Genomic DNA, 25,041 nt, shown 5'->3' on the forward strand with positions numbered 1-25,041 from the left:
GCCAGGGCCAAGAAGTGGGAGTGGGTGGGTAGGGGAACAGGGGCGGGGGGAGGGTATAGGGAACTTCAGGGAACTTTCAGGATAGCATTTGAAATGTAAATAAAGAAAATATCTAATAAAAGAAAAAGAAAAAGAAAAAGAAAAAAATAATAATTAGGCTACTACCACCTACTGGCCACTTGAATTACCTGCAATGTAGTCATATTCTAAGCATCTATGCCACTGAACAATATTCCCAATGGAAATAACTCTATATGCTGATAAGGATATATTTAATTTGGAGTGATATGCATAAAATTTATATTTTATTCTCTCTCCAGTAAGAAACAATAAGAAATTTTAAAAGGATCGAAACCTATGTAAATAGTATAGTGGATGAAATAGTAATAGAGAAGTTAGGATAGATATGAAAGGATTATTTTACATTGATAAATATTTTATTTTGTTGAACTGTGTAAGTTAATATTAAAATAAATAAAACCTAAAATTGTATACAAGCATAAACACATGAATCTAACTATAGCTAGCTAGCTATAACTGAACGTAAGAGTGAGCCAGTATCTTCTGACAGTTATAGAGCAGTGCGTGCCTAGAGAACATTTCAAGTCCTCGTGGCCCTGGAACTTAAACTCAGGATTCTATACCTGCTAGGCAAGAAGCCTACTACCAAGTCATTCCACCTTCTCTAAGAGATCAATTCTAAGGATATATACAGACATACACTAGAAAGAATGTTTAGACTTGGTGGGAGTCATGAGAACATAATCCTAAATTGCATCATATGTAGGCTACAGAAAATTAACATGTGGAATTAAAATTAATTAATTTAAATTTAATTAAAATTAAAATGCTGGAAATGAAAGCTTTTATTTCAGAAGGAAAAATCACACAGAAAAAAATGGTCAAGGAAGAGAAGAGGCATGTGGCTCTCTCAGTATGAACACATGATCACATTCAGTAGACACTGAGAACATATTTGATGACCAATTTGATTAGTAAAAAGATAACTATTATTCAGAAAGGAAAGAAAACACAAAAATAAAATGTGAGCAAAATTAGTTTCAATTTTTAAAGTAAAACATATATCATATCACAGGCAACATAGCAAAGAATCACAGGAAATACAGTAAGAGGAGGACCAAGCATGGCCAAGTACATCTGGGAGTTCCCATCATTGTCAACAGGTTTCTGCTTTTTAAAAAACAGCATTTGAACCTCTGCCCTGTATTCATGTAGTAGACATGTCTCTTCCAGACAATTCAATAATATCCCTGAGTTGCCCTATCTTAGTCTCCTGCCTCACTTGCCACCTAACCCTGAGAAGTCCTATCTGAAGTTTACTTTTCAAATAAAAGCCAAGACACTTGGACACTCCCCATCTTAGTCTCACACAATCAGGATGATTGTCATCTAGACCTACGCAAAGGTCAGATACTGAAGCATCTCTGATACTCCAGAACCCATTTCAGACAGGCCAATCTAAGCCTGCTAACCCTGCCTCACCGGTTCCTTCCCAGGAAAGCCACAACGAGGATCTTGGCCACACAGACTTGCATCTTTCTCTGCCAATGACCAATCCAAGCACTTCCCATGTGGCCCCTGAGTATGACAAAACTTCCTCTCTTCTCGTGGGATCTGTGTGCCTGTACTGGTTAGTTTTGTGTCAACTTGACACAGCTGGAGTTATCACAGAGAAAGGCGCTTTAGATGGGGAAATGCCTCCATGAGATCCAGATGTGGGGCATTTTCTCAATTAGTGATCAAGGGTGATGGGCCCCTTGTGGGTGGTGCCATCTCTGGGCTGGTAGTCTTGGGTTCTACAAGTGAGCAGGCTGAGCAAGCCAGGGGAAGCAAGCCAGTAAAGAACATCTCTCCATGGCTTCTGCATCAGCTCCTGCTTTCTGACCTGCTTGAGTTCCAGTCCTGACTTCCTTTAGTGATGAACAGTATAGAAATGTAAGCCGAATAAACCCTTTCCTCCCCAACTTGCTTCTTGGTCATGCTGTTTGTGCAGGAATAGAAACCCTGACTAAGACAGTGCCTAACTATGTTCTCAAGGTCACTCCTCTGATGACCTCTTAAGTAAAACAGTGATGTAAATAAATGTATCAAAAATAGGTCAAGTCGGGATGGATTTGAGAAAGGTTGTCAGAGGAGTTGATAATTCTCTGAATTAACCCTCAGAAGTGGTTTCTGAGGGCTTTCCATGTATGGGCACCAGATAGTTCTTCTGTGGGTCAAGAATCCCTAGAGGAAAGCTGGAAGGAAAGTACCAGGAGGTTCCAAACAGGACCCACCAAAAGCAAATCCAGGCCTAGTACATGGAGCGTCCACAGTACAGTCTCCAGGGGGCACTGGCTGGAAAGTCTTCTCTGACGAAATGAAAGCTAAAACGTCCCCCACTCCACTTTATTTTAGGCTGATTTGAAAGCATGAAATGCTCCTGACTAAATAGAGACAAAAATACAGAAACAAAACCACATGAGTCTCTTCCAATAATATCAAAAGCCCCGTGGGGGAGATCACAGGTAAACGAAGCCTTCAGGATACCAAAAATAGTGTGGCTCAGGTGCAGGAGGCAAGCAGCTCCACCGAGCCCACTCCATCTCATCTGCTCCTCCTGCTCCGAAACCCAGGCGTGTGCTCCTCTGCCTTCTTCCCTATTTGGTACTTACCCACTTTCCTGCACTCTCCTCTGTGTCCCTGCCATACCTCCTTTCTCTTACTTCACAATGACAACTTGTCATGTATTCCATAACCTTTCCAGATGGTCTGTAGATCCGCTTGACTCGTAAGCTCTGTTAGCAGTTATCTGTAGCCTTAAGCACAGGGGGAGGAGCAGCAGTCAGGTTCTGATGTGTCACCAGCCTGTACTCACTATGAGCTGAGAAGTGCCATGATATCTGATGGGAATTGCCTTAGTGACCATCAGACCAATGCTTCCTCAAAACACTGTTGAACACTCTAGCGTGTTTTGTTTCCAAAGATTGAAAAACCTAGATCATAGAATGAAGGGGAAAGAAACCTGAGTGTTTTAACCTAATATTTTCACTTCCTTCATCCTCTGAGACACATCACAGTGTTGGTTGACACTGTCACATAAGAGAAAACACAGCTACACAGCATAGATCAAGAAGAACGGTCCATGCTTCAGAAGGTCTTTTATAAGGAGAACAAGATTCACTGGGGACATCTCAGGCCTCAAGGAAGCAGTTTGTAGCTTTTAGGGAAGGGAGCTCGGAGCTCGGCTACAGGGAGCAGGAACCATGCAGGGTAAGTTTAATGGACTGAGAAAAGACAAGGGCACAAACAAATGAGAAGAATGTAAATCAGGGGTAGCCACAGGTCACTTTACAATGTGCCTAACAGAGGCATCCTAATACACTGTCTGCAGGAGGAGCCCTGGGTAATACAGTGATTCTGTTCATTCTGATAAGTAACTTATCAGCTTGGGTCTGAGTAAACAATGTATACAATCTGTTGCCACACACTGCGAATTTAGAGTCTTGCAAAAACGCAAAGAAAGGAGAAAATGTAATTCTCCAGAAAGAAAAGGAAAAGTGCCCAGGTGGTTCCCAAAGCTATGACTGGAGCCATCCTTCCCCTGGCATGAAGTTCCTCTATGGGACTTTACTCACTAAAACTGAAGGTATGGTACAGAAAGCAGAAAAAAAAAGAGCAAACTGAAAGAGCTAAGCCCCCGACTCTACCACACCCTACAGCTCTCTCTAGAAGCCTGTAACACCTGTAATAGTCTCCCCAGACAATCCCCTTTTGAGCTTTGTTTTTAAGATCAGTTTAAGTAACTTTACAAAGAAAGGATGCTTCATTATGGCATAAGCCTATTTTGTTCTCATCAGTCTTCCTCACTGCTGGCCTCCCTGACCCCACTTCCCACTTGCCAATCGCCTTCCCTCTGCTGCATATTCCAGCATTCCTTTACCCTCCATGCACATCCCTCTCCCTGAAGATCTCTTTATTGCCTCCTATAGTCTTCTTTCATGACTCCTCCCTGCCACATGCACAAAAGCACACATACTAAAATCTAGGGTTCACATATGTGAGAGAAACATGCAGATTTTTGTCTTTGAGTCTCAATTTTTTTTGTTTCTAGTTTCATCCATCCTTTGAAAATGTGAGGATTTCATTTTCTTTCCATTGGCATAAAATCCCAGTGTGTATATGTACCACATGATACATTTCTCTATTGATAGACATCTAAAGTGGTTCTGTTTTTCAACTACTATGAATCCTGGGGCAATCAACAGGGATGTACAACTATCTCTGTAGGGGACATGGGTGCTGTGAAAGAGGAAATTGGGGAAACGGGTGAAGGAACTTTGTGGGGAGGGGGAAATTGAGGAAGGATGTAAACACAGTACTCATACATGAAATTCTTTAAAAAGTAAAAATTGAAAAGACACAACTCTGTGGCAGGCTGTAGTCCTTTAGGTATATAACCAGGCATGGTTGTATATAGGGCTACTTTTCATTTTTTATGCAACACCTATATTGATTTCTATAAGGGCTGCAAAAGTTCACTTTCCTTCCAGTATATATGGCTCCTCTTTTCCCACATTCTTGTCAGCATCTTCTGTCATTTGTTTCGCTGATGACAGTTCTTACGGAGGTGATATGGGATCTCAAAGCAGTTTGACTTCATCTACCTAATGGCTAGGGATGTTGAGCACTTTTTAAGGTATTTGTTGGCCAATTGTATATTCTCTTTTGAAAACTGTCGATCTTGATCAGTATTCTATTTACTTACTGGAAGCTTTATTTCCCCCTGGTATTTATTTTATTTTTTTAATTTTTTATTGGTTATTTTATTTATTTACATTTCAAATGTTATCTCCCTTCCCAGTTTACCCTCCACAAACCCTCTATCCCATCCCCCTCTTCCTGCTTCTATGAGGGTGCTCCCACTCCTGCCTCACTACCCTAGAATTCCCCTACACTGGGGCATTAAGTCTTCACAGAACCAAGGGCCTCCCTTCCCATTGATGCCAGATAAAGCCATCCTTTGCTACATATGCAGCTGGAGACATGGGTCCCTCCGTGTGTATTCTTCGGTTGGTGGTTTAATCCCTGGGAGTTCTAGGAGGTCTGATGGGTTGATATTGTTGTTCTTCCTATGGGATTGCCCCTTCAGTCCTTCCCCTAGCTCCTCCATTGGGAACCCTGTGCTCAATCCAATGGTTGGCTGCAAGCATCTGCATCTGTATTTGTCAGGCTCTGGCAGAGCCTCTCAGAAGACAGCTATATCAGGCTCCTGTCATCAAGCACTTCTTGGCATCAGCAATAGTGTCTGGACTTGGTGGCTGATATAGAATGGATCCCCAGGTAGGGCAGTCACTGGATGGTCTTTCCTTCAATCTCTGCTCCACTCTTTGTCTGTGTATTTTCTTTAGACAGGAACAATTCTGGGCTAATATTTTTGAGATGGGTCAGTGGCCCTATCCCTCAACCAGAGGCTGTGCCTAACCTCTAGATATGGTCTCTACAGGCTCCCTCTCTCCTTTGTTGGATATTTCAGCTAATGTCATTGGTTCCTGGGAGACTCTTGCTTTCCTGGTATCTGGGACTTTCTGGTGGCTACCCCCAGTTCCCCATCCCCCATTGCTATACACATCTGTTCAATTTCCTGACCCTCTGTATATCTTCCCAGTCTCTTTTCACACCTGATTCTGGCCCCCTTTTTCCCCTCCCCTTCCTCTCTTCTTCCCAATTCTCTCCCACCCTCTACCTCCTGTGATTATTTTGTTCCCCCTTCTAAGCAAGACTGAAGCATACACACTTTGGTCTTCCTTCTTCTTGAGCTTCCTATGGTCTATGAGTTGTATTGTGGGTATGCTAAGCTTTTTTCCTAATATCCACTTATCAGTGAGTGCATACCATGTGTGTTCTTTTGTGACTGGGTTACCTCACTCAGGATGATATTTTCTAGTTCCATCCATTTGCCTAAGACTTTCATGAAGTCATTGCTTTTAATAGCTGAGTAGTACTCCACTGTGTAAATGTACCACATTTTCTCTATTCATTCCTCTGTTGAATATTCTTTGTGTATTTTAGATATTAACCCACTGTCTGACATTCAGTGGACAAATATTTTTAGGGCAGTTTTTTTCTTCTTTATAAAATCATTTTAACTTCACTTAATTGCATTTGTCAATTCCTTGTAGCTGGTCTTTAGCTACTTTGTGGGTTCTTCTTTCTTGCACCCTTATCTACCTCTTTTCACCCACTCTTTCAACCCCCTAACACTAGGCAAGAGAGCAAAAACGACAGAAAAAGAAAGAGATCCCTGACTAAAGTCAGGGGTCAGTGTTATCCTTCAACTACTTCCTGCTAATTAAGGATGTAGAGTTCCTTGGGGCAAGCTTGGTCTTCACCAACAGGATATCTGATTTCTTCTTCTTGGTTCTTCTTTGTTGATGAGTACTTGTCAAACCATGACCAACAGCAACCAACCAACAACCACCACTACCTCTTGGGGACCTAGCATTTATATACCCCCTGAAAAGACCCCAGAATTCCAAACATCACACAATCACAGAATTAGTAGGTGGCAAAAATCATGTCCCCTCCAGAGCATGAGGAAAGTCATAGTCAACTGTTGTAGACAATCTGAAATAGCTCCATATTCCACATTTGAGATTAAAATAAACACACATTCTTATAATATATCTGAGGTCTTGAAAGGATCCAAAATTCCTACATTTCCTGAAATTACTTCCTGTGCTATTGGCATTTTTTTAAAAAGGAAGTTCTTGCCTAGTTCTATATCGTTAAAGTTTTGTTTATTTATTTGTTTGTTTTATATTTTCTCTGCTAGTTTCAAACTTTAAGACATACATCAAGGCCTTTGGACCATTTGTAACAGACTTTTGGTGAAATGAGAGATCTATCCAACACTGTATTTTAAAGAAGCTGTCATTTGCTGAAGTATGTTTCTGACACCTTTGTCAAAAAATAGTCAGGCAATAAGATGTTATTTTCTTCAGACACAGGATTCAGAGGACCCAGAGCTGGACCTGACCTGACCTGAATGCCTACTCTCCAAAGTTTTCATGGTACCAGAAAGAATCATGTAAGCTTCCAAAGGAAGGATGCTGGCAACTTCCTACCCGGTTATAGCACCTGAAAACCACAATAACTAGCATAGTAGGATCACCCTAGGGGTGCAGCAGTGGCACACATACCTTGGTGGTAACCAGCTACTCTCTAATTGTATTTATTTCTGAACAGAAGTCTATGTGCCAGGTAGTTATGGCAGCACTATGGGTCTGCAGTCACATGTAGAAGAATTAAAGCAGATTCCCCACTCTCACCAAATGTAAAAGTTCTAACACTCTGAAACCATTAAAAGAAACAGTAGGGGAAAGAAAAACTTCAAGACACTGCTATAGGCAAGCACTCTGCCAGCACATGACAAGTGGGACCTCATAAAATTAAAATGTGTCTATCTGCAAAGCAAGTTATAAAATGAGGGAAGAGGCAGCCTACTGAATAGGAAAAAAACTTTTACGAACTATATACATCTTTCAGGTGATTAATATCATTTCACATGGGACTCAAAAAAGCAAAGAACAAGAATTCAAGCACCCCAATCAAAGAATAGACTAAGGAAGCTGACAGTTCTCAAAACCTGAGATAGAAACAGCCAATAAACATACAAGATGTTCAACCTCACTGGCCATCATAGATGTGCAAATTAAAACCACAGTGAGGGTACAACTTAGCAAGGCAGGATATCTCACTAATATACAAACAAACAAACAAATAAATAGTAAATTCTCTTGAGGATATGTACTAAAGGGAACTGCTATGCACTATTGAACTGGTTTACACTCCAACTAGAAGCATCCTCACCAGCATTTGTTATTTGAAAGGTCAAGTGGTCCAGCCACTATGGGACTAGAGGTAGTATGTGGGAGAGGACCAGCATGCAACATCCAATCATCAAAAAATTGTGCATGAACAACTGCTCTGTGGAAGACTGGTGAGTCTCGTTGCCTTTTTAATGAGCTCACTCTGGAACTGACAAACTGCTCTTTCCTCGTTACTAACTTGTTTTTGTTTGCTGAATTGGCATTTGAATTCTCTGCTTTCAGTAGGTTAACATTTCTCTTTTTGCACTAATTTTTAATCAAAGAACATGGCTGCATGCCACCATGTAGGCATGCCAGATTCACACTAGATCTGTTTTCTAAGAAGACATTAATGAAAATTTCCTTTCTCATCTGCTCAAAAGCTGTCTATTTTTATATTACATTTATTATAGTAGGGGGTATAAGTATGGAATCAGAAGACAACTTGTGGGAATTCATTACTTCCCTGCATTAGGTGGGGTCCTGGGTATTAAACTCAAGTACTTGGGCTTGGTGGGCAGTTCCTTTACCCCACTAAGCCATCTTCCCCAGCCCCTAGAAATTTTTTGATTTTTAAAAGATGTATCATATGTTTCTTTTCTTTTCCTGTTGTTATCATTTAGCCTTTTTTCATTTTCTTTATAGATTTTATTTTCTAGGTAACAATGTATTTGCATAAATGGTCACTAATATGTACTACTGTGTTTCCATACTGGGTTAACATTATTTTTAAAGACTAGTTAGAAGGTGTTGGAGAGATGGCTTACCAATTAAGAGTTCTGCCTGCCCTTGCAGGGGACCTAGGTTCAGTTCCCAGCACCCACGCCAGTTCATAACTGTAACTCCAGTTGCATGGTATCAGACACCCTCTTCTGACACAACTGGCACCAGGTACTCTTATGGTGCAAAAACATACATGCAGGCAAAACACCCATGCACAAAAATTAAAACATATAAACTACTTAAGAGCTCATATTCTATTTAATATTTATTCTTCACTAGTCTCTGTCCTCCAATCCATGTCACTTTTTAAAAATATTTCATTTCTTTACATAAAGCTAAGGAGCATCTCTACTTATATATACACATTATAGGACTACCACATTGTAATCATGGGCCATATGCCCACAATAGTAGAAAATTACTCATTTTGCTTTTGAATCAGTTTTTTATAAAGATGACATCACCAGAATGATCGCCTTCTTCTTCATAGTTTCCCAAGACATTTTCATCTCATTTTATACGTTTTGTTTCTTTCTAATTTTATTTTACTTTTATGTGTATGATAGTTTTACCTCCATGGATAACCCTGTACTGCATGCATGCTCTGGAAATATTTCAATCAAGAAATATAGAAGATGCAAATCAATTTCCATAATAAAATTAAACTACACCATCCGTTCCTTCACTCCAGCAAAGGAGCTGATTGACCGGCTCTCTGTGATACCAGGAAGAGATGGCATTTAGATATAGGTATAGAGAGTAGAAAAACATACCTTCCTAAGAATTTCAGGGCATTTCCCTCCATTTCTGCTGCTTACTGTCTGCTTCACTTCACTGAATAGAATGTTTAAGTAGAGTATCTATAGATATGTGCTTACAGGGCATTTTATTTGCTGACAATCATTGGTTTCTGGAAGGCAGTTGTGGTTATAGCGGAATAAACATGGAATTAGACTTGCATCTACCATGACACATCTGCTTTATGTGAGCAGGTAGAGCAGAGATGAAGTGTTTCAAAACACAGTCTCTAGCCATTCTTAGAATGTAGAGCTCTCACATTGTCTTCAGAGTTCATTTAAAAATGAATCTGATGCAGCAGATCATTAGACAATGAGATCATCAATTCTCAGAGGAAAATTCTTGATTATTCTTTATCCATATAAAAAGAATGAGTTCAACAGAGTAGCAATGAGATTAAAGGGCCATTGTGTCTGATAGCATTCTAGAACTCTTCTTAACATACATCTGTTAATGATAGTGTATTATTTGAGCGTGTTGATTAGATGAGTAGTTGAGAGTTACTTAACAGCACGTTTAAAGTTTACTACAATTTATATTTTTACTTGTATCTTCACTAATCCAGACACTGGCACCCTACTCCCAGCATTTACTGGAAAACTTTTAGTGCATAAGTACCTTGAAGCATGCAATCTCTAAGCCTCGCCACCTACCTGCTGGGACTCTTTTGTAAATCTATCTACTCTTCTCTTGGGAAGGTTCCGGGCTGAGTTTCAGGTCATTATAGAAACTCGGTGGGAATGATATAGTACATACAAAAGTGTTATGAGTACTCGGAAGGATATGATACACTAGCCCTAGACCTTAAATGGCATGTATTCTGTGATCAAAAGTATAAGTGTTAGAAACCAATTGCTTGGAAATACAGCAAAACCAAGAACAATGTTTTCCTCTGTTGCCTCCAATTATGCATTGCTGATAACAAAGTGAATATAGTGGGTCATATGCTGAAAATAAGCTACTTAAGGAAAAGAATTGTGACTTACTCATCTTTATACATCTGTGCCTAAGGTTAACTACCAAGGTTAAGTTTTAAATGTTTCTAAGCTTCAGGTATCTCAGACTGTAGGTCCTAAATGAAAGCCTTGTATGAACATCTCATCAGCCTTGTCTTCCTCCCCCAGAATCTCATCAGCCTTGTCTTCTCCCCCCACCCACCCCTAGAAGGTTCCATTATGCTGCCTGTGCTTCCAGTTTCTGACTAGATCAGCTCTTTCCTTGTTTGGCCTTACTACTGTGAGGTTTAGGAAACCAAATTTCACAAGATTTATTGACGTGGAAGACTGTTCTTTGAGGACTCCAAGAATTGTACCTGAAGATATAAGAATTTCAACAGAGCCCTCAATCCCATGTGATAGTTAGGAAACTGTTCATAGCACAGCCAAAGCAGGATGGGGCTTCTCTGCAAACTGGGCTTCAACTCAAGCTTGGCCAAGACCAAGTGCCACACCAGGAGCCGGAGCAACATCTTGATTTCCCCTTCTTCTAGGGGAAGGAGCTGGTCAGAGTGCTTGGCACACAGTAGGTGCTCAATAAAAATGTGATTAAAAAAAAAAAGACACAACACAGAATCTGTAACTAACAAGTCATAGAAATCCCATAAGTCAAAAATGTTCATTCTTAGAAAATAACCAAGTATAATCTTCAAAAACCTACTGAGGACAGGGGTGAGTGGGTGTCTCCTTTTGTTGGAGATCAGTGCAGAACTGCCATCACTCCTGCTGAGCATGTTTGGATCACACTAACCTGAACCAGTGGTGTCGGCCTGAAAACACAGCTACTTGTGAAGATACGCCTATGCATCTGAAACACAAAGCATCTCCCTTGTTACCAACACCCCTCATGCTCCCCTTAAATCCATGTTTATCCTCCTCCCAGCCTATCCCCTCCATTAGCCTGTCAACCACGGCTCATTTCTCTGCTTCTGTCATCTAGACTGTCCTACAAATGGAGGTGTGCAGTGTGTGTAACCTTTGTGGGTCAGTTTATTGTAGTCACTACAATTTTCTGGTAGTTAGTCTAAGCTGTTGTAGGTTCAACAGCTTGTTCCTCTTTATTGCTGAGTAATACACAGACCATGGGATGAGTTGCCAGTTTGTTTAACGACCCAGCCATTGAAATACATATAAGCTGCTTCCAATTTTGGGGCACTTTTAATAAAGTCAATAAAACAGTCATATACAGGTTTTTGTATTAATATATCTTCATTTTCTCTGAAGTAAATGTCCAAGAGTGCAGGTGTTTAGTCATCTAACTGCATGTTTTTATGAAATTGTGAAGCTTTTTCTCTGTGTCTATACAATCAATAATGTTTAAATAGGCATGTGTCTCCATCCTCAGCATTTGAGTGGCATAGATCCTCCTTTAGCTAATTGGATAGATGTACAATGGTGTCTCTTTATCATCTCCAATCTACTTGTCTTATTGCCAATACCCAGGATAGCTTGCCTCTGTTTATTTTCTTTGGGGACATGTCTATTTAAATCAATGTGGTCTACTTTTCTACTCTTGAGTTTTGAAATCTCTTCATGTATTCTAGATACTAATCCTTTGATATATGTGTGATTTACAAACATTTTCAGTTTATAGAATGTTTATTCTTGTAGAGTCTTTCAAACAACAAAGATCTTTAATGTTGACAAAGCTCAAATTACCAAGACCCCTTTCTATACATGCTTTTGATATATATATAAATAAACTCTTAGTCCTGAACAATTTCTATCTAAAAAACAAATATGCATTTAACTCCATGGTCCATGCCAAATTCTTTTAATATTTTTAGTGGAGAATTTCTTACGATGTATTTTGATCATATTTAACCTACTTCCTCAACTCTTCCCAGATCCTGTCCCACCTCCTAGCCACCCAATTTCATGTTCCCCACCTTCTCTCTCCCTTTCTCCCTTTCTCCTATTCTTCTTCCTCCATCATTTTAAGAAAACAAAATAAGATATACAGAGTCCTGTTACTGTTGGTTGACTATTCCTGGACATAGTGCCTGCCCTGGAGTGTGTCAGTATTCTGGGTGTCACACCAGGGAAGAACACTGTCTTTCCCTATCTCCACAGTAATAAAATGCTAGTATCCCCTCAGCTCCAGATGTTACCCCATACCTACCTTCCCTGCTGCATGCTGAGATTTTGTCTGGCATGAGTTTGTTCAGGTATTATACATGTTGTCTCAACTGCTTTAAGTTTATATGTGCATTTACCCTATTGGAAATGAGTTTCCGTCTATGCATACAGCACCTGTGGTTCTTGATTTCCCATTTAGGGGTGAGCTCTGTGAAGTCTCTTGTTCTCTGCAGGTTGACCAACTGTAGGTCTCTGTGTTACTTGCCATCTACTGCAAGAAGCAGCTTCTCTGATTGATGGATACAGCAATAAGTCACTGGAGTTGTTTTATTGCTGTGTCCATGTAGCTTTCCTACAATATCCAATATTCCAGGTCAGCTTATTGAAAAAACCATATTTCCTTCATTGAATTGTTCTTGTAGTGTCGTTGAAAACAAGTTGGGTGTGTTCCTGTACGTCCCTTTCTGGGTTTACCATTCTATTTGGCTGACTTGTGGATTTATCTTCTCACTAACATCACTAGGTCTTTATTATTAACCCTTGAAATCAAATAGGCTAGTCCTTGAGTCCTTTTCAAAATTGTTTGACTTTCTAGTTTTGCTAAATTTCCCAGATTAGTTTCAGAAAATATAAAAATTGATAGTATTTTCGTGTGAATTGTGTTAAATCAGGGTATCAATACTGCAACAACTCATGTTTTTAATAGGTTGTCTCTTTCGATGTGTGAGCACAGCATGGTCTTATGCCATGTAACAGTTTGGTTAATAAAAGACTACATACACGATGGGAGTCCTGGAAGGTCAAACCAGAATGGCACCATTGTGTCCACAACTTCCAGGTATGTCTTCACAGAATGACAAATCACTTATGAGGTGTTTCTAGAACACGTCCTCAGAGTTAAAGGGTGTATCATCTGATGTTTGCACTTCGAGGTTGTAGGGTTTCTTTCATGAGTATTGCAGTGTCAGTGCAAGTCTTGGATCTACATCTTTGCATTCCACCTGGTTAGAGTACTTGTAAACATCATTTCCCCATTTTTCTGTCTCGCTTACAGCAATACAATGGGTTTTGTGTGTTAATCTTGTACTCACTTATTCAACTTACTGTTTAACTTTGAGTAGAGTCTTTGAGATTTGTCATTTGTAAATGGTAAATTTGTATTTCTTCCCTTCTGATAGACTTTTTAAATTTATTCTTTATCCATTAAGGAAAAAAAAGATAGAACTTTTAAAAGAATGTTAAATACGTATAGTATGATACGTGTTCCCAATTTTAGGGAAAAGCATCCATCTTTTTGTCCTTCCATTAACTGTCAGGGTTCTTTTTGTGCCTATTCTTTATCTAACCACAAGCCACCCTAAAATCTGAGATTGTTTTTTTACCATGGATAGCTGTTGAGAGTTGTTTAGTGTTCTTTCTGCATCACTGATATGATCATGTGTGACTTTCCTACTTTAGCCTTTTAGTATTATTGAATGATTTTTAGAAGAGTCAATGATCCTGGTATCCATAGAATTAACTCCAGTTAGTTAAAATCTATTATTCAAATACACAGGTATTTCAAGGGACTAATAGTATTAGCAAATGCTAATACTCTGCTGGGGATTTTTGCATCTATAACTATAAGGTATTGGTCTGTAATCTCTTCTGGTACTATCTTTGTCTGCTTAATAAATATCTTTATCAAGACAATGGTAGCCTTCAGTTTCCTAAGAAGTGATAAAGATATAAAGACCTGATGCTCATTTGCATTGATTTACAGTTTTCAGGCATACTATTTGGACCTTTAGTTTTAAATTGTGAAAGTTTCTAATTATGTAATAGTGATAGTGCTACTAAATGTGTTTCATTTTGGATAAATTGTATAGTTTTGTAAGAGTGAAGTATATTTCATCTAAGCTCTGGAATGTATCTACTGTGGAGATGTTCAGAGTATTTTATTGCCCTTCTAATACCTGCTGGTCAGGATATTCTGTTTCATTTATTATATTTATGATTTGCTGAAGTTTCTCATCTTACAGATCTTTCAAAGAACCAACCCTTTGTTTTCTTGACTTTTAGTTCACAGTTAAGTGTAGCTTAACTTGTGGATTTGTTCTTATAAATACAATTAATCTGTTTCTTAACTGTGCCAACATCATAAAGTATACTAATGCAGTTACACTGTCACTCCATTTTAAATACAAAAGATTTCTCTTTCTGGGACTGCCATAATAGATATAGTCCATTCTTATACAGCACATCTATGTGCCTCTGTATTGAATGTCACTAACTATTGCTCTTTTCTTTATCATTTCTTTTATATTGCTTGATTTGGGATTTGTTTAGCTTTTTCAACATTCTCAAGATTCACTTTGGACTGTTCTTTTAAGTATATGCATACATTTGGATTCAACAAACTTTCCTCTTAACACTGTTTGAGCAAAGTGTAACTTTTAAGTATCATAAGCTTTGACAAACTTCATCTTTATTCCAACTCAATAAAGCATGATTTTATTCCTCTTAAGACTTCATCTTCATGATGGAAATGTAATATTTACTTAAAGTTGTCTGAAGATCTGCTTCTTGGGTTTCTCTAATTTGTTCCATTACAGTTAGAGATCACATTCTGCATAATTTCTGTTCTTTTAAATTTCTTAAGATTGTTTTATGATCTAAGGTTAGATTATCTTGGGATGTATTCTTTGCATACTTTAGAAGGAAATGTATGTTTGGCAGTTACTGAACAAACTATGCATGTAACAATTAAGTACCACTGATTGTTGGTGGTGCTGAGTTCTATAACCTTTCTTCTGAATGCTCTATGTATGGTTGAAAGAAGTGTGTTGAAGTGTCCAACTATAATTGTGTAGATAGCTATCTGTTTCTTGTTTGACCTATGTCAGATTCTTATTCACATATTTTACATCTCAGTTTACTGCTACATAGGCATGTGAGATTGCTGTCTTCTCAGTAGAATGACCACTACCGTGATACAATGTTCCTAATATTTCCTTTATTTGATGATACACTAGAGACTCTCTTTGATTGATATTAATGTGGCTCTTTTATTCCATTCTTTGACCTTCAACTTGCTTAAATGGTTTTATTTGTTTCTTATAGGTAATACATAGATGGTCATGTTTCCTAATCTACTATGACAATCTTTCCGTTAATTGCTAAACTTAGATCATTTGCATGTAAATACATACTGGAGACTGCTTGTTTTTTGAATCCCTCTATTCTTCTTGTGACTTACTAGAATGGTTTTAGAATTCCATTTTGTGTACAGGGTATCTTTGTGTATAGATTTCTAAGTAGGTATACTGGATTTTGTGTCATACATTGGATATATAAGGTAATAATAAGTACCAAAATATGTCTTCTAGAGTGATGATTTTTTTTTGCCAATTCAAGTATAGAACCCTTATATCCATTTATATCCCTGTGATTCCCCAATTTAAAATATAATTATGAGTATTTAATAGTATTCATGATGGTCATATTTGTTTTATGTATACTTAGAAACACATCAGGTAATTGTGATTTCTCTTCAAATACCGTAAGTAATTTAGAAAATCTGAGGTAAGCCCTTATCAACTTGTTCTTGATATTTCCTGTCCTTCCCTTCCTTGTTTTCATGGCTCTTTATTTTAAGTCCCCTTTTGTTTAGGAACTTCCTTTACCCTTCCTTCAGCCTGATTTTTTCTTCAACTTATAGCATGTAGATTGTTCTCTTGTTCTGGCGACCATCCAACTGGTTGCAGGTTTCTGCATTTGTAGTTCTTTCCTGTTAACACTTGAAAACATTGTGTTTCTGTAGCTGCTGATGAGGAATCTGCCATAATTCAATTTGCTTTCCTTCTACCAGTCAGTTGTCTGTTTACTCTGACTGCTTTCAAAATTACTCCTGAATTTTTAGAAGTTTGATTAAATGTTTCTTAGCATGAATTTCATTGGTCTTACTCTCTGACACACAAGCCGAAGAATATGGGATACTGCCACATTACTGCGAAGAGAACATAAAAATCCAAGGTCCCCACTGGACTGCTACTGTTCCATTGATACCCAAAAAATAAAAGGAGAGGTAAAATTCTTGGTTCCACATATGTTATCTACGATGGCACATTGTAGAGAGCTGTGAGCAATCGCCATTACAGGATGGCGTTGGCNTNTGTTGTTCATAACTATAAACATTTAATGTGCGCAAGTGCAAGAGTGAATTCGCGCCAAGTCACGACCCATCCCGGGGTGTACTTTTGAAATTATGAGCAATCAGCCAATCAGGTGCAGACACGCCACACTAAGACATATATAAGCTGCACCATTTCTGGGGCTCGGGGTCTTCCTCACGATGAAGCAATAAAGCTTTGCCACAGAAGAATCCAGTTGTCCGAGTGTGTTCTTGCTGGCGAGATCTTAGCTCGGGACAGCACATCACATTGATTCTGCTACATGTATAGACCACTCCATTCAAAGGGAGAAAATGCAGCCTTACATATCATTGTGAGGCTTATCTGTCTCACACTTTAACGAGAACAGGTGGGATGGGAAAGATGCACACACTTTTGGAAAACAAATCTGTATTTTAAAAGTCCAGTTTAGGAGATTTCAGTTAGTTCACCATACTGCATAACCCAAATTCTTTCATTACATGGGCAGTAAAACATGATGCCAGGAGCTATGAAAATGATATGGAATCAATGAGCTCTACTGATATTAAATTGTTCCTCCATTGCTAGAGCCCATTAAGTGTATTCTGTTTATTATAAAGTACTTTAAAATATTTTATTCAATATTTCTTTATGCATGTAAAATGAAGGAGTTTTCAAGTTATCTATCTTTTGCTGGAACCTAAAACATTGCCTTAATTTTTACACACCAAGAGAACAGAAGACAAACGAGGAGTGAAATAGTCAAGTCTCATGTTCCTTGTCCCCCTGAAGTCATAGGCATAGGCAAGGTTCTAATGTGACCTTTTTTATTATATAAGTTTCATGCAGGTATCTAGGAGTAAATACTGCTATTTCCCTTGTGGGAGAAGAAGCTGGTCTGTATTTAGGCAAAATGTAAATGGAAAAAAAAAACAGGAGGTAAGATGCTAAGGGCAAGGGGGTCTGCAAACGCCAACACAATAAAGAAGGAGAGAAAGGTGCTCTGTGTGGGGCACTGGGGGAGTTTACTGGAGGAAGGTGGAAATAAATGGTAAGACATGGAAGAGGATGAGAGGAAACAAGAGGTGGTACCCAGGAGGTGACTGGTGGAAGTGGTACTTTAAAGTGTATCACATTTGGTAGGGCCACCAAATGGACTGTTAAAATAGTTCTATGGTTCTTAGGTTCTATCAGGACCCATCCCAAGAGCCAGAGTCATCAAATGTAGAATAAATTCAAGAACCTGCATTTCTAGAAAGTTCTTGGGATTCCATGTAAAAAGCTGCCATCCCTTCACCTGTAGACATTCAAGAGACACCATTGAGTGGGTGGGAACTAGAAGCTCAGATCCTGAAGGGTGTTGAGGGACCTAGAGCCCAGTACAGGAGCTGAAGTATTGAGAAATACTATGGAGTGTATAGGAGAGAAAAAAAAAAAAAAGCTCAAATCCAGCTCCTACTCCCATACATCTGTTTTGATCTTTACTGAGGGACAAGCAACATATGAAATGCAGTCATTTAAAGTGTATATTGTGAGATTTTGGTCATAAGCATACACCTGTGATACCATCCCCACCATCAAAACACTTCTGAGCATGCCCACCACCTCCAACGTGGCCTCTGGTCCATCTGCATTTTTTGTTTGTTTGCTTGGTTGGTTTTGGTTTTTGATTTGGTTGGTTTTTTGAGCCTTGTGGTTTGAAAATGCAGTACAAGCTATTCTCTAACATGCTTTAAGTGTGTGCTGCTAGGTGGTAAACAGCAGATCTCAACAACTTGCTCCTCTTTCATAACCCAAACTTTATACCCACTGAAAATAACTTCCCATTTGCCTACTCATCCCATTGCCCAGCAACCTCCTTCCCGTCTCTGTTTCTATGAATTTGTCACTTCAACCTACATAAAACCTTGCATGCTGCTGATGCCTTCTTCCCTGAGTTCTTGACATCTCTTCCATTACACACAGCCCTCAGAATTCTGACAGCGTGGCCATGAGCTGCAGCCCACATCTCAGTCCTTCTTTCTCATCCTTGTTCTCATTATCTTGATTCCAGAATCCATCCCTTCCCAACTCAAGCTCCCTTGTCTATGACAGCCATTCCTAGTGGTGACAATATAGGGAATTTCTTTGCACCCAAGCAATCTCTGTCACAAGTTGGGCATCAGCATATAGAGGACCATGTTCGTCTCTGGCTCAACCCTGCCCCAGCACTCATCTCCCAGTGCACACTGCTGCTTCTCCCATACTGCTTCCAGGTAAGGGAATTATTCATCCAGGGCAAAGACCCTCAGTGCTGCCTTTAGCTCCATCAGCCCTAGTTGCCTGAGGTCTTCAACAGAAAATCTATCTCTATCAACATCTACACTTTTCTCTCCAAAATAAGATGTGCCAAATCTACAGGCATCACTAATTAGCTTCAGTTCCTCCTGCTACTTCTGAAACTATTATTTTGTTTTAGTTTTAGTTTATGTGCTTTTGCCTGCATGTATGTCTGTTTAAGGCCAGAATATGGCATAAGGTTCAATCGAACTGGAGTTGCAGACAGGTCTGAGCCACTGCATGGGTTTTGGGAGTAACCCAGGTCCTCAGGAAGGACAACTAATAATTTCTTAATCACTAAGCCACCTCTCCCGTCTAAAAATTATTATTTTCTTTTCAATGATTGCTCATCTCAGGGAGACATTTTTCTCCCATCTTCAAGGAGAGCAATGGAAACTTCAGAATAAAACTGTCTGTCTATTTACACTTTGAAACCACTGCATCCTCTGCATGTTTCTGCAGTTCCCTGGAACTCCTTCACAGTACAAGTCCAAAGGAACATGCAAGCAGCCTCTTAGCTCTTCCAGTGCAGAAGCGCATTGCGCAGCCCAGGCTTCTTCTGCCCCTCTGTGGCTGGACCTGAACACTACACCACTACACATGGCCGTTACTCCCTGACAGGGGAAAGAGCTTTTATGTTTTAAGATTAGAAACAACTTTCTCTAACACATCAACCTTTATGATCCCTCCATACACAAGAGGGAATTCCCAGGATAATGATATAGCTTCAGCCTCGGGACAAGGCTCATGACAGGTGCCATTCCCAGACAACTTAGCAATACTGTTTATAATAAACCAGTTATTAGGTACTTGCTCTGATGGAAGCTGGGATGATTAAAAGTCAAAGCTAGAGCTTGAAATGTAGGGACAGGTGGGATCTGAGGTCTCCCATAACCCATCCCTAATCCCAGTGTTTCTCTGACCCTCTGGCTGGGTCTAGACCTCACAGCAAAGGTTCCAGTTTGGCATTCCATTGGATAGTATACCCTAGCTTGTTGAAAGCTGGGCTTTCCACCTAGCTCTGTCTTGTTAAAGAAAATTTGGAGAGAAGTACAGTCCTTTATCCTCCCAGTTCCAGAGTACCATCCAGGTCCTCCCCCTCCTCCCACGCTGGATGCTTCATCCCACCGCTCTTCCAGTGTGGTACATGAAGAGTTGGGAATTCAACTGTGGTATGAGGAGAATGTCCTTCCCTTTCTGATGCCATCCAAGTTCCCTTCTCTCTCCTACTTGCTACACAAAGAGGCAGCCCCTAACATGCCCTCTGACTTTCTCTCGGGATACAGTACTCGGTCAAGACACTCTCCTTTCCTTCTGTGGTGGGCTCATCTCACACGAGCACTGTGAACCATTTTTCCTGTACAGACTCCCTCCACCCCCGGTGTCCTCATTTATGTCTAGCAAATAAGCTATCATGTGACATGTCACCCTTTCAAATCAGGCGGATAGCTTAGAAATTGTAGAAGTTACTTAGAAGAGAAATCACCCTTTCTGTCTATAAAGGGACTTACTGCTCCAGATCTCCTGGCTACATGGCTCAAGGACCCTCTTCTCTTTCCACACCAAGGCAAGTGTCAGGAACTCTCATCAAGGTAAATCCTGCACACAATCTCCAGATTATCCATCTTTCTTTTTATCATTATTATTATTAGATATTTTCTTTATTTACATTGCAAATGCTATCCTGAAAGTTCCCTATACCCTCCCCTGCCCTGCTCCCCTACCCACCCACTCCCACTTCTTAGCCTTGGCATTCCCCTGTACTGGGGCATATAAAGTTTGCAAGACCTAGGGGCCTTTCTTCCCACTGACGACTGACTAGGCCATCTTCTGCTACATATGCAGCTAGAGACACGAGCTCTGGGGGTACTGGTTAGTTCATATCGTTGTTCCTCCTATAGGGTTGCAGACCCCTTCGCTCCTTGGGTATTTTCTCTAGCTCCTCCATTGGGGGCCCTATGTTCCATCCAATAGATGATTGTGAGCATCCACTTCTGTATTTGCCAGGCACTGGCATAGCCTCACACAAGACAGCTACATCAGGGTCCTTTCAGTAAAATCTTGCTGGCATGTGCAATAGTGTCTGGGTTTGGTGGCTGATGATGGGATGGATCCCTGGGTGGGGCAGTCTCTGGATGATCCATCCTTTCGACTTAGCTCCAAACTTTGTCTCTGTAACTCCTTCCATGACTTACTCAAGAGACAAAAAATAAAAATAAAAGGGATAAAGGCATATCCATCATGCTCATTGAAATACTTATTTTGGAAATAATGGTTCCAGGTAGGAGGACAATGAAAAATGGGACCCGTTCATTACAGTGTCTACAATGTGAGCACTTAGTTCTCTGTCATTAGCATACATCATTACAGTGCTATAAGAACCATCTCTGGGAAATCAATCGTAAAATTTGAAACTTTCTGAAAAGTGTGAGAAGGCAGAGTTTAGAGGAATTTCTATAAATAGAGAAATCATAGTTTTAACTTCATGCATTAAGATCACTCTGGTCATGTCACGCTTGGATCTTGTCAACCACACTCGGGGTAAAGTAATGATGGAATGAGATATCAACTTTTTGTAAAAGTTATCACTTTCATTTTTCAGATTGGAAATCCAGGGCCATAAAATTGAAGAAAAGTAAACATAGCAATGGAGTAAGGGAATTCCACCTATTTTTATTTAAAACACAACCATTTCTCAACTTGAAGCAGAAGAGGTTTGTAGAGCACTTCTATCGCCCTTGTTCTGGCTCCAGCATCCCCACTGTTTTCACTGGTACCCACTCATTCAGGACATCGACAAACTGCTATGTGATTTACTGATCACGTGGGTGTGGGGGCCATTGAGAAGTCTTTGATGGCTACTTTCTTATCAAGATCAAGATCTGGACAGATATGGTGGGAAATAGTGACTTGTGATATTCCTGAGCCCAAGGAAAGTCATCAATCTATCTGAGCTGTAAAGTGTCACTAAGACAGTGGTTCAAGTGCACAAATCCACAATGGGTTGCAATGATGCTTTACATGTGGATACATGTGGATAGGCCGTGCAGCTACAAGCTTCCTTCTTTCAGCAGCACTACACCTCCTGCCTCCCTGCACTGCACTCTGGGGATACCCCTCACACAGTGCCTCTCAAAGTGTTGTGACAAGAGTCATCTGGAGATTTATTAAAAATGCAGGCCCGGGTGCAAGAGGTTTGGAGTAGGAGTCCGGAGGCTCTGTGTCTCTCGAATGCAAGGGTGAAACTTGTCTACTGCTCTGGAAATCAGGCTTCAAAGAGCAAAGCCCTAGACTTCAGCTTGGAGACCAGAGGTCTCAAGACTAAAAAGCCCATGGCCAGCAGTGCCTCGCATGGGATGGGACAGAAGAGTAATATTAACTAGCAGGAGACTGCATTGCTGCTTGAATAACACCTAACAGAATCACAGAGGTGAAGTAGATGAGCAAAGGCCTCTGGTGAACATGTCCTACTGGAGCCCCAGAAGAATGAAGCAAGGTTTACTCACGGGAGAAGCGGGCAAGTGGTCTGGCATTCTTGTCTCCTGCTTCATTTGCAACTAGGGAGAAAACAGAGGGCACGGTTAAGGACAAGGCACAGCAAAGAGTACCCCTAGACATCCCACCCAAAGAACCCACAGACCTATTTCCAGTGCTATTTATTGATTATCCTCCACAATCTGAAAGTAAAGCCCTGGAGAAATCTAGCTGGTGCCCAACTAGAAGCTATTCCCTTACTGACTTCCATTCATGGTGCTTGAAGGTGCTCTGCACACTACTGGGAGGAAAAGGTAATCTGTAATATCACCCAGCTACAAATCCTGAAACCTACAATAGCAACCTGCCTCCAAGATATACTTATCTATAGGGTTACAAATGTTACAGGAACAACCAACCACTCTGAAAGCCCACTCCATGAGATCTAATCCACACCTGACACTACTAATGAAGCCAAGAATTGGAGACTAAACGGGCCCTATGAGAAAACCTACTAGTATTATTCTACTAAATGAACACAGCAATAAAATGACTCCTAATGACATATAACTGTAGATCAGTGTACCACTCAACCCTCATCAGAGAATTCTTATTCTTGCAGTAGATGGCCATTAACAAAGAGATCCACAACAGGACAATGTGCAGACAGTGAGAGACCTTGGAGCACTCAGCCCCAAATGGGATGTCTTCATCAAACCCCTCCCTCAGGAGATCTATATGGAAAAAGAGATGGAAAGATTCTAAGAGTCAGAGGTGGTGAATGACTCCAAGAAAACAGCTGCATATATGAACACACAGAGACTGTGGCAACATGCATAAATTCCAGACAGACAAAAAACCCAGCCCAGATAAGTGAAACTGGACACAAAGTCCCTCCCCTAATCAAGAAACTATTTGTAACTGGTACCTATCAGGAGAGAAAGAATTGGTTTTATATAATAAGGAATACTGGGTATATCAATCCTATTCCAAGGTAGGCTTCATGCCCAGGAGTTGTTAACTGAAACAAAACAGATAAGACTGGCAAGAACTAGAGCAACCTCAACCTAGCAGGTTTAACGAGGTTAACCTGATGACATCTAACAGATCCCCGAAGAACTGGTCATGCTTGTGCCCCAAGCTTCCTTTAAAAGACTGCCCTCTGACATTTTAATCCACAGATCCAAGGTGGGCAGATCCAAGGTGGGCATTCAGAAGATAATGGCAAAGTTGGGCTTTGTTAAAACTGACATTAAATCAGATGGTAACAAACAGGAGAGCCCACAGAGGGAGGCTTGGGGAAGCTGTTCAGAAAACTTCTCTAGAAAACCTGGAACAGAAAGCCCCAAGGGTGACCTTACATCCTCTATGTCTCCATAGTTTATAATCAAGTACACGGAGCCCAGTCCCTAAGTCTACAATTTCTATCCCTACCACTTTGGACCAAACTAAGCTACCTAGTATCCTGTAAAACCACAAGTTTTACATGCCTTTTTGGTTTTGTGTGTGTGTGTGTGTTTGTGTGTGTGTGTGTGTGTGTGTGTGTGTGTGTGTAATGCATGTGTTAAGTGTGTGTAAGTATACACACATGAGCAATATGTGTGTGTGGATGCAGCTGCACACATGTCACAGCATGGGTGGAGGTCAGAGGATAACCGCAGGTAGCATGCCTTCCCTTCCTCCTTGTTTGAGAGGGGGTTTCTGTTGTTTTCCCTCTGTGTATGCCAAGATAACTGGCCCCTGAGTTCCTGGGATTCTCCTGTGTCCACTGTTCATCTCCTCATAGATACAATAGGATTATGGAGGCATCTAGCTTTTATAAGTTTTGGGGATTTGATCTTGGGTTCTCACACTTGGGAAAGTACCTGCAGGTACTTTTATACACTGCACCGTCTCCAAGCCATTGCTGAATTTAAATATCCTATTTATTTTCATTTAAGATTGATATGTATTTGGGCTGGAGAGATGGCTCAGTAGTTAAGAGCACTGACTGCTCAGAAGTCTAGGTCCTGAGTCCAATTCCAAGCAACCACATGGTGGCTCACAACCATCTGCAATGGGATCTGAAAATAAATAAGTCTTAAAAAAAAAAAAAAAAAAAAAAGATTGATATGTGTTTTTCTGTATATCCATGAAAAACAGACATAACTATTTGTGATCTGTTCAAATGACGCACAGGCCAATCAACAATAAAATCCTGTTCATTTTCGATTAGTAAAGAAATGAAGACCAACAGCAGGCAGAATAGAAGTGGTTGCTAATGTAGCCATTGCTGCAAATGAAACCGACATAGCAGGATACTAGAGTATCAGCTTCCTGAACTCACACATCATTTTGCAAATGGTGAAAGGAGTCACAGATTTCTTTTTTTTTTTTTTTTTTTTTTGGTTTTTCAAAACAGGGTTTNTTTTTATAGCCCTGGCTGTCCTGGAACTCACTCTGTAGACCAGGCTGGCCTCGAACTCAGAAATCCGCCTGCCTCTGCCTCCCGGGTGCTGGGATTAAAGGCGTGCGCCACCACGCCCGGCTAGTCTCAGCTTTCTCAATGTTTACAAAGGTAAACCATTTAAAGTTGACAGTATTTGTACATTCAGCCTCAGTCTGTGTTTCTGGCTTCGGAATCATCCCGTGGAATTATCCTCATTTGCA

At 40.2% G+C, this 25,041-nt stretch overlaps 1 protein-coding gene across 4 annotated transcripts in view; it reads right to left on the reverse strand.

The window, feature by feature from the left end:
- Positions 1-25,041, reverse strand: part of Pde1c (phosphodiesterase 1C) — a 446,341-nt gene that overhangs the window by 330,194 nt on the left and 91,106 nt on the right. For all 4 annotated transcript variants that reach the window (XM_029534988.1, XM_021191845.2, XM_029534983.1 and 1 more), the window contains exon 2: positions 22,425-22,475. Coding sequence is in view for 3 of the 4 variants with exons in the window: in XM_021191845.2 (XP_021047504.1) it covers positions 22,425-22,475 (51 nt within the window). In the remaining variant the exon portion in view is untranslated. The remainder of the gene's footprint in view (positions 1-22,424; positions 22,476-25,041) is intronic.

This window comes from Mus pahari, chromosome 2 (assembly GCF_900095145.1).
Source record: "Mus pahari chromosome 2, PAHARI_EIJ_v1.1, whole genome shotgun sequence".
Taxonomy (NCBI): Eukaryota; Metazoa; Chordata; class Mammalia; order Rodentia; family Muridae; genus Mus; species Mus pahari.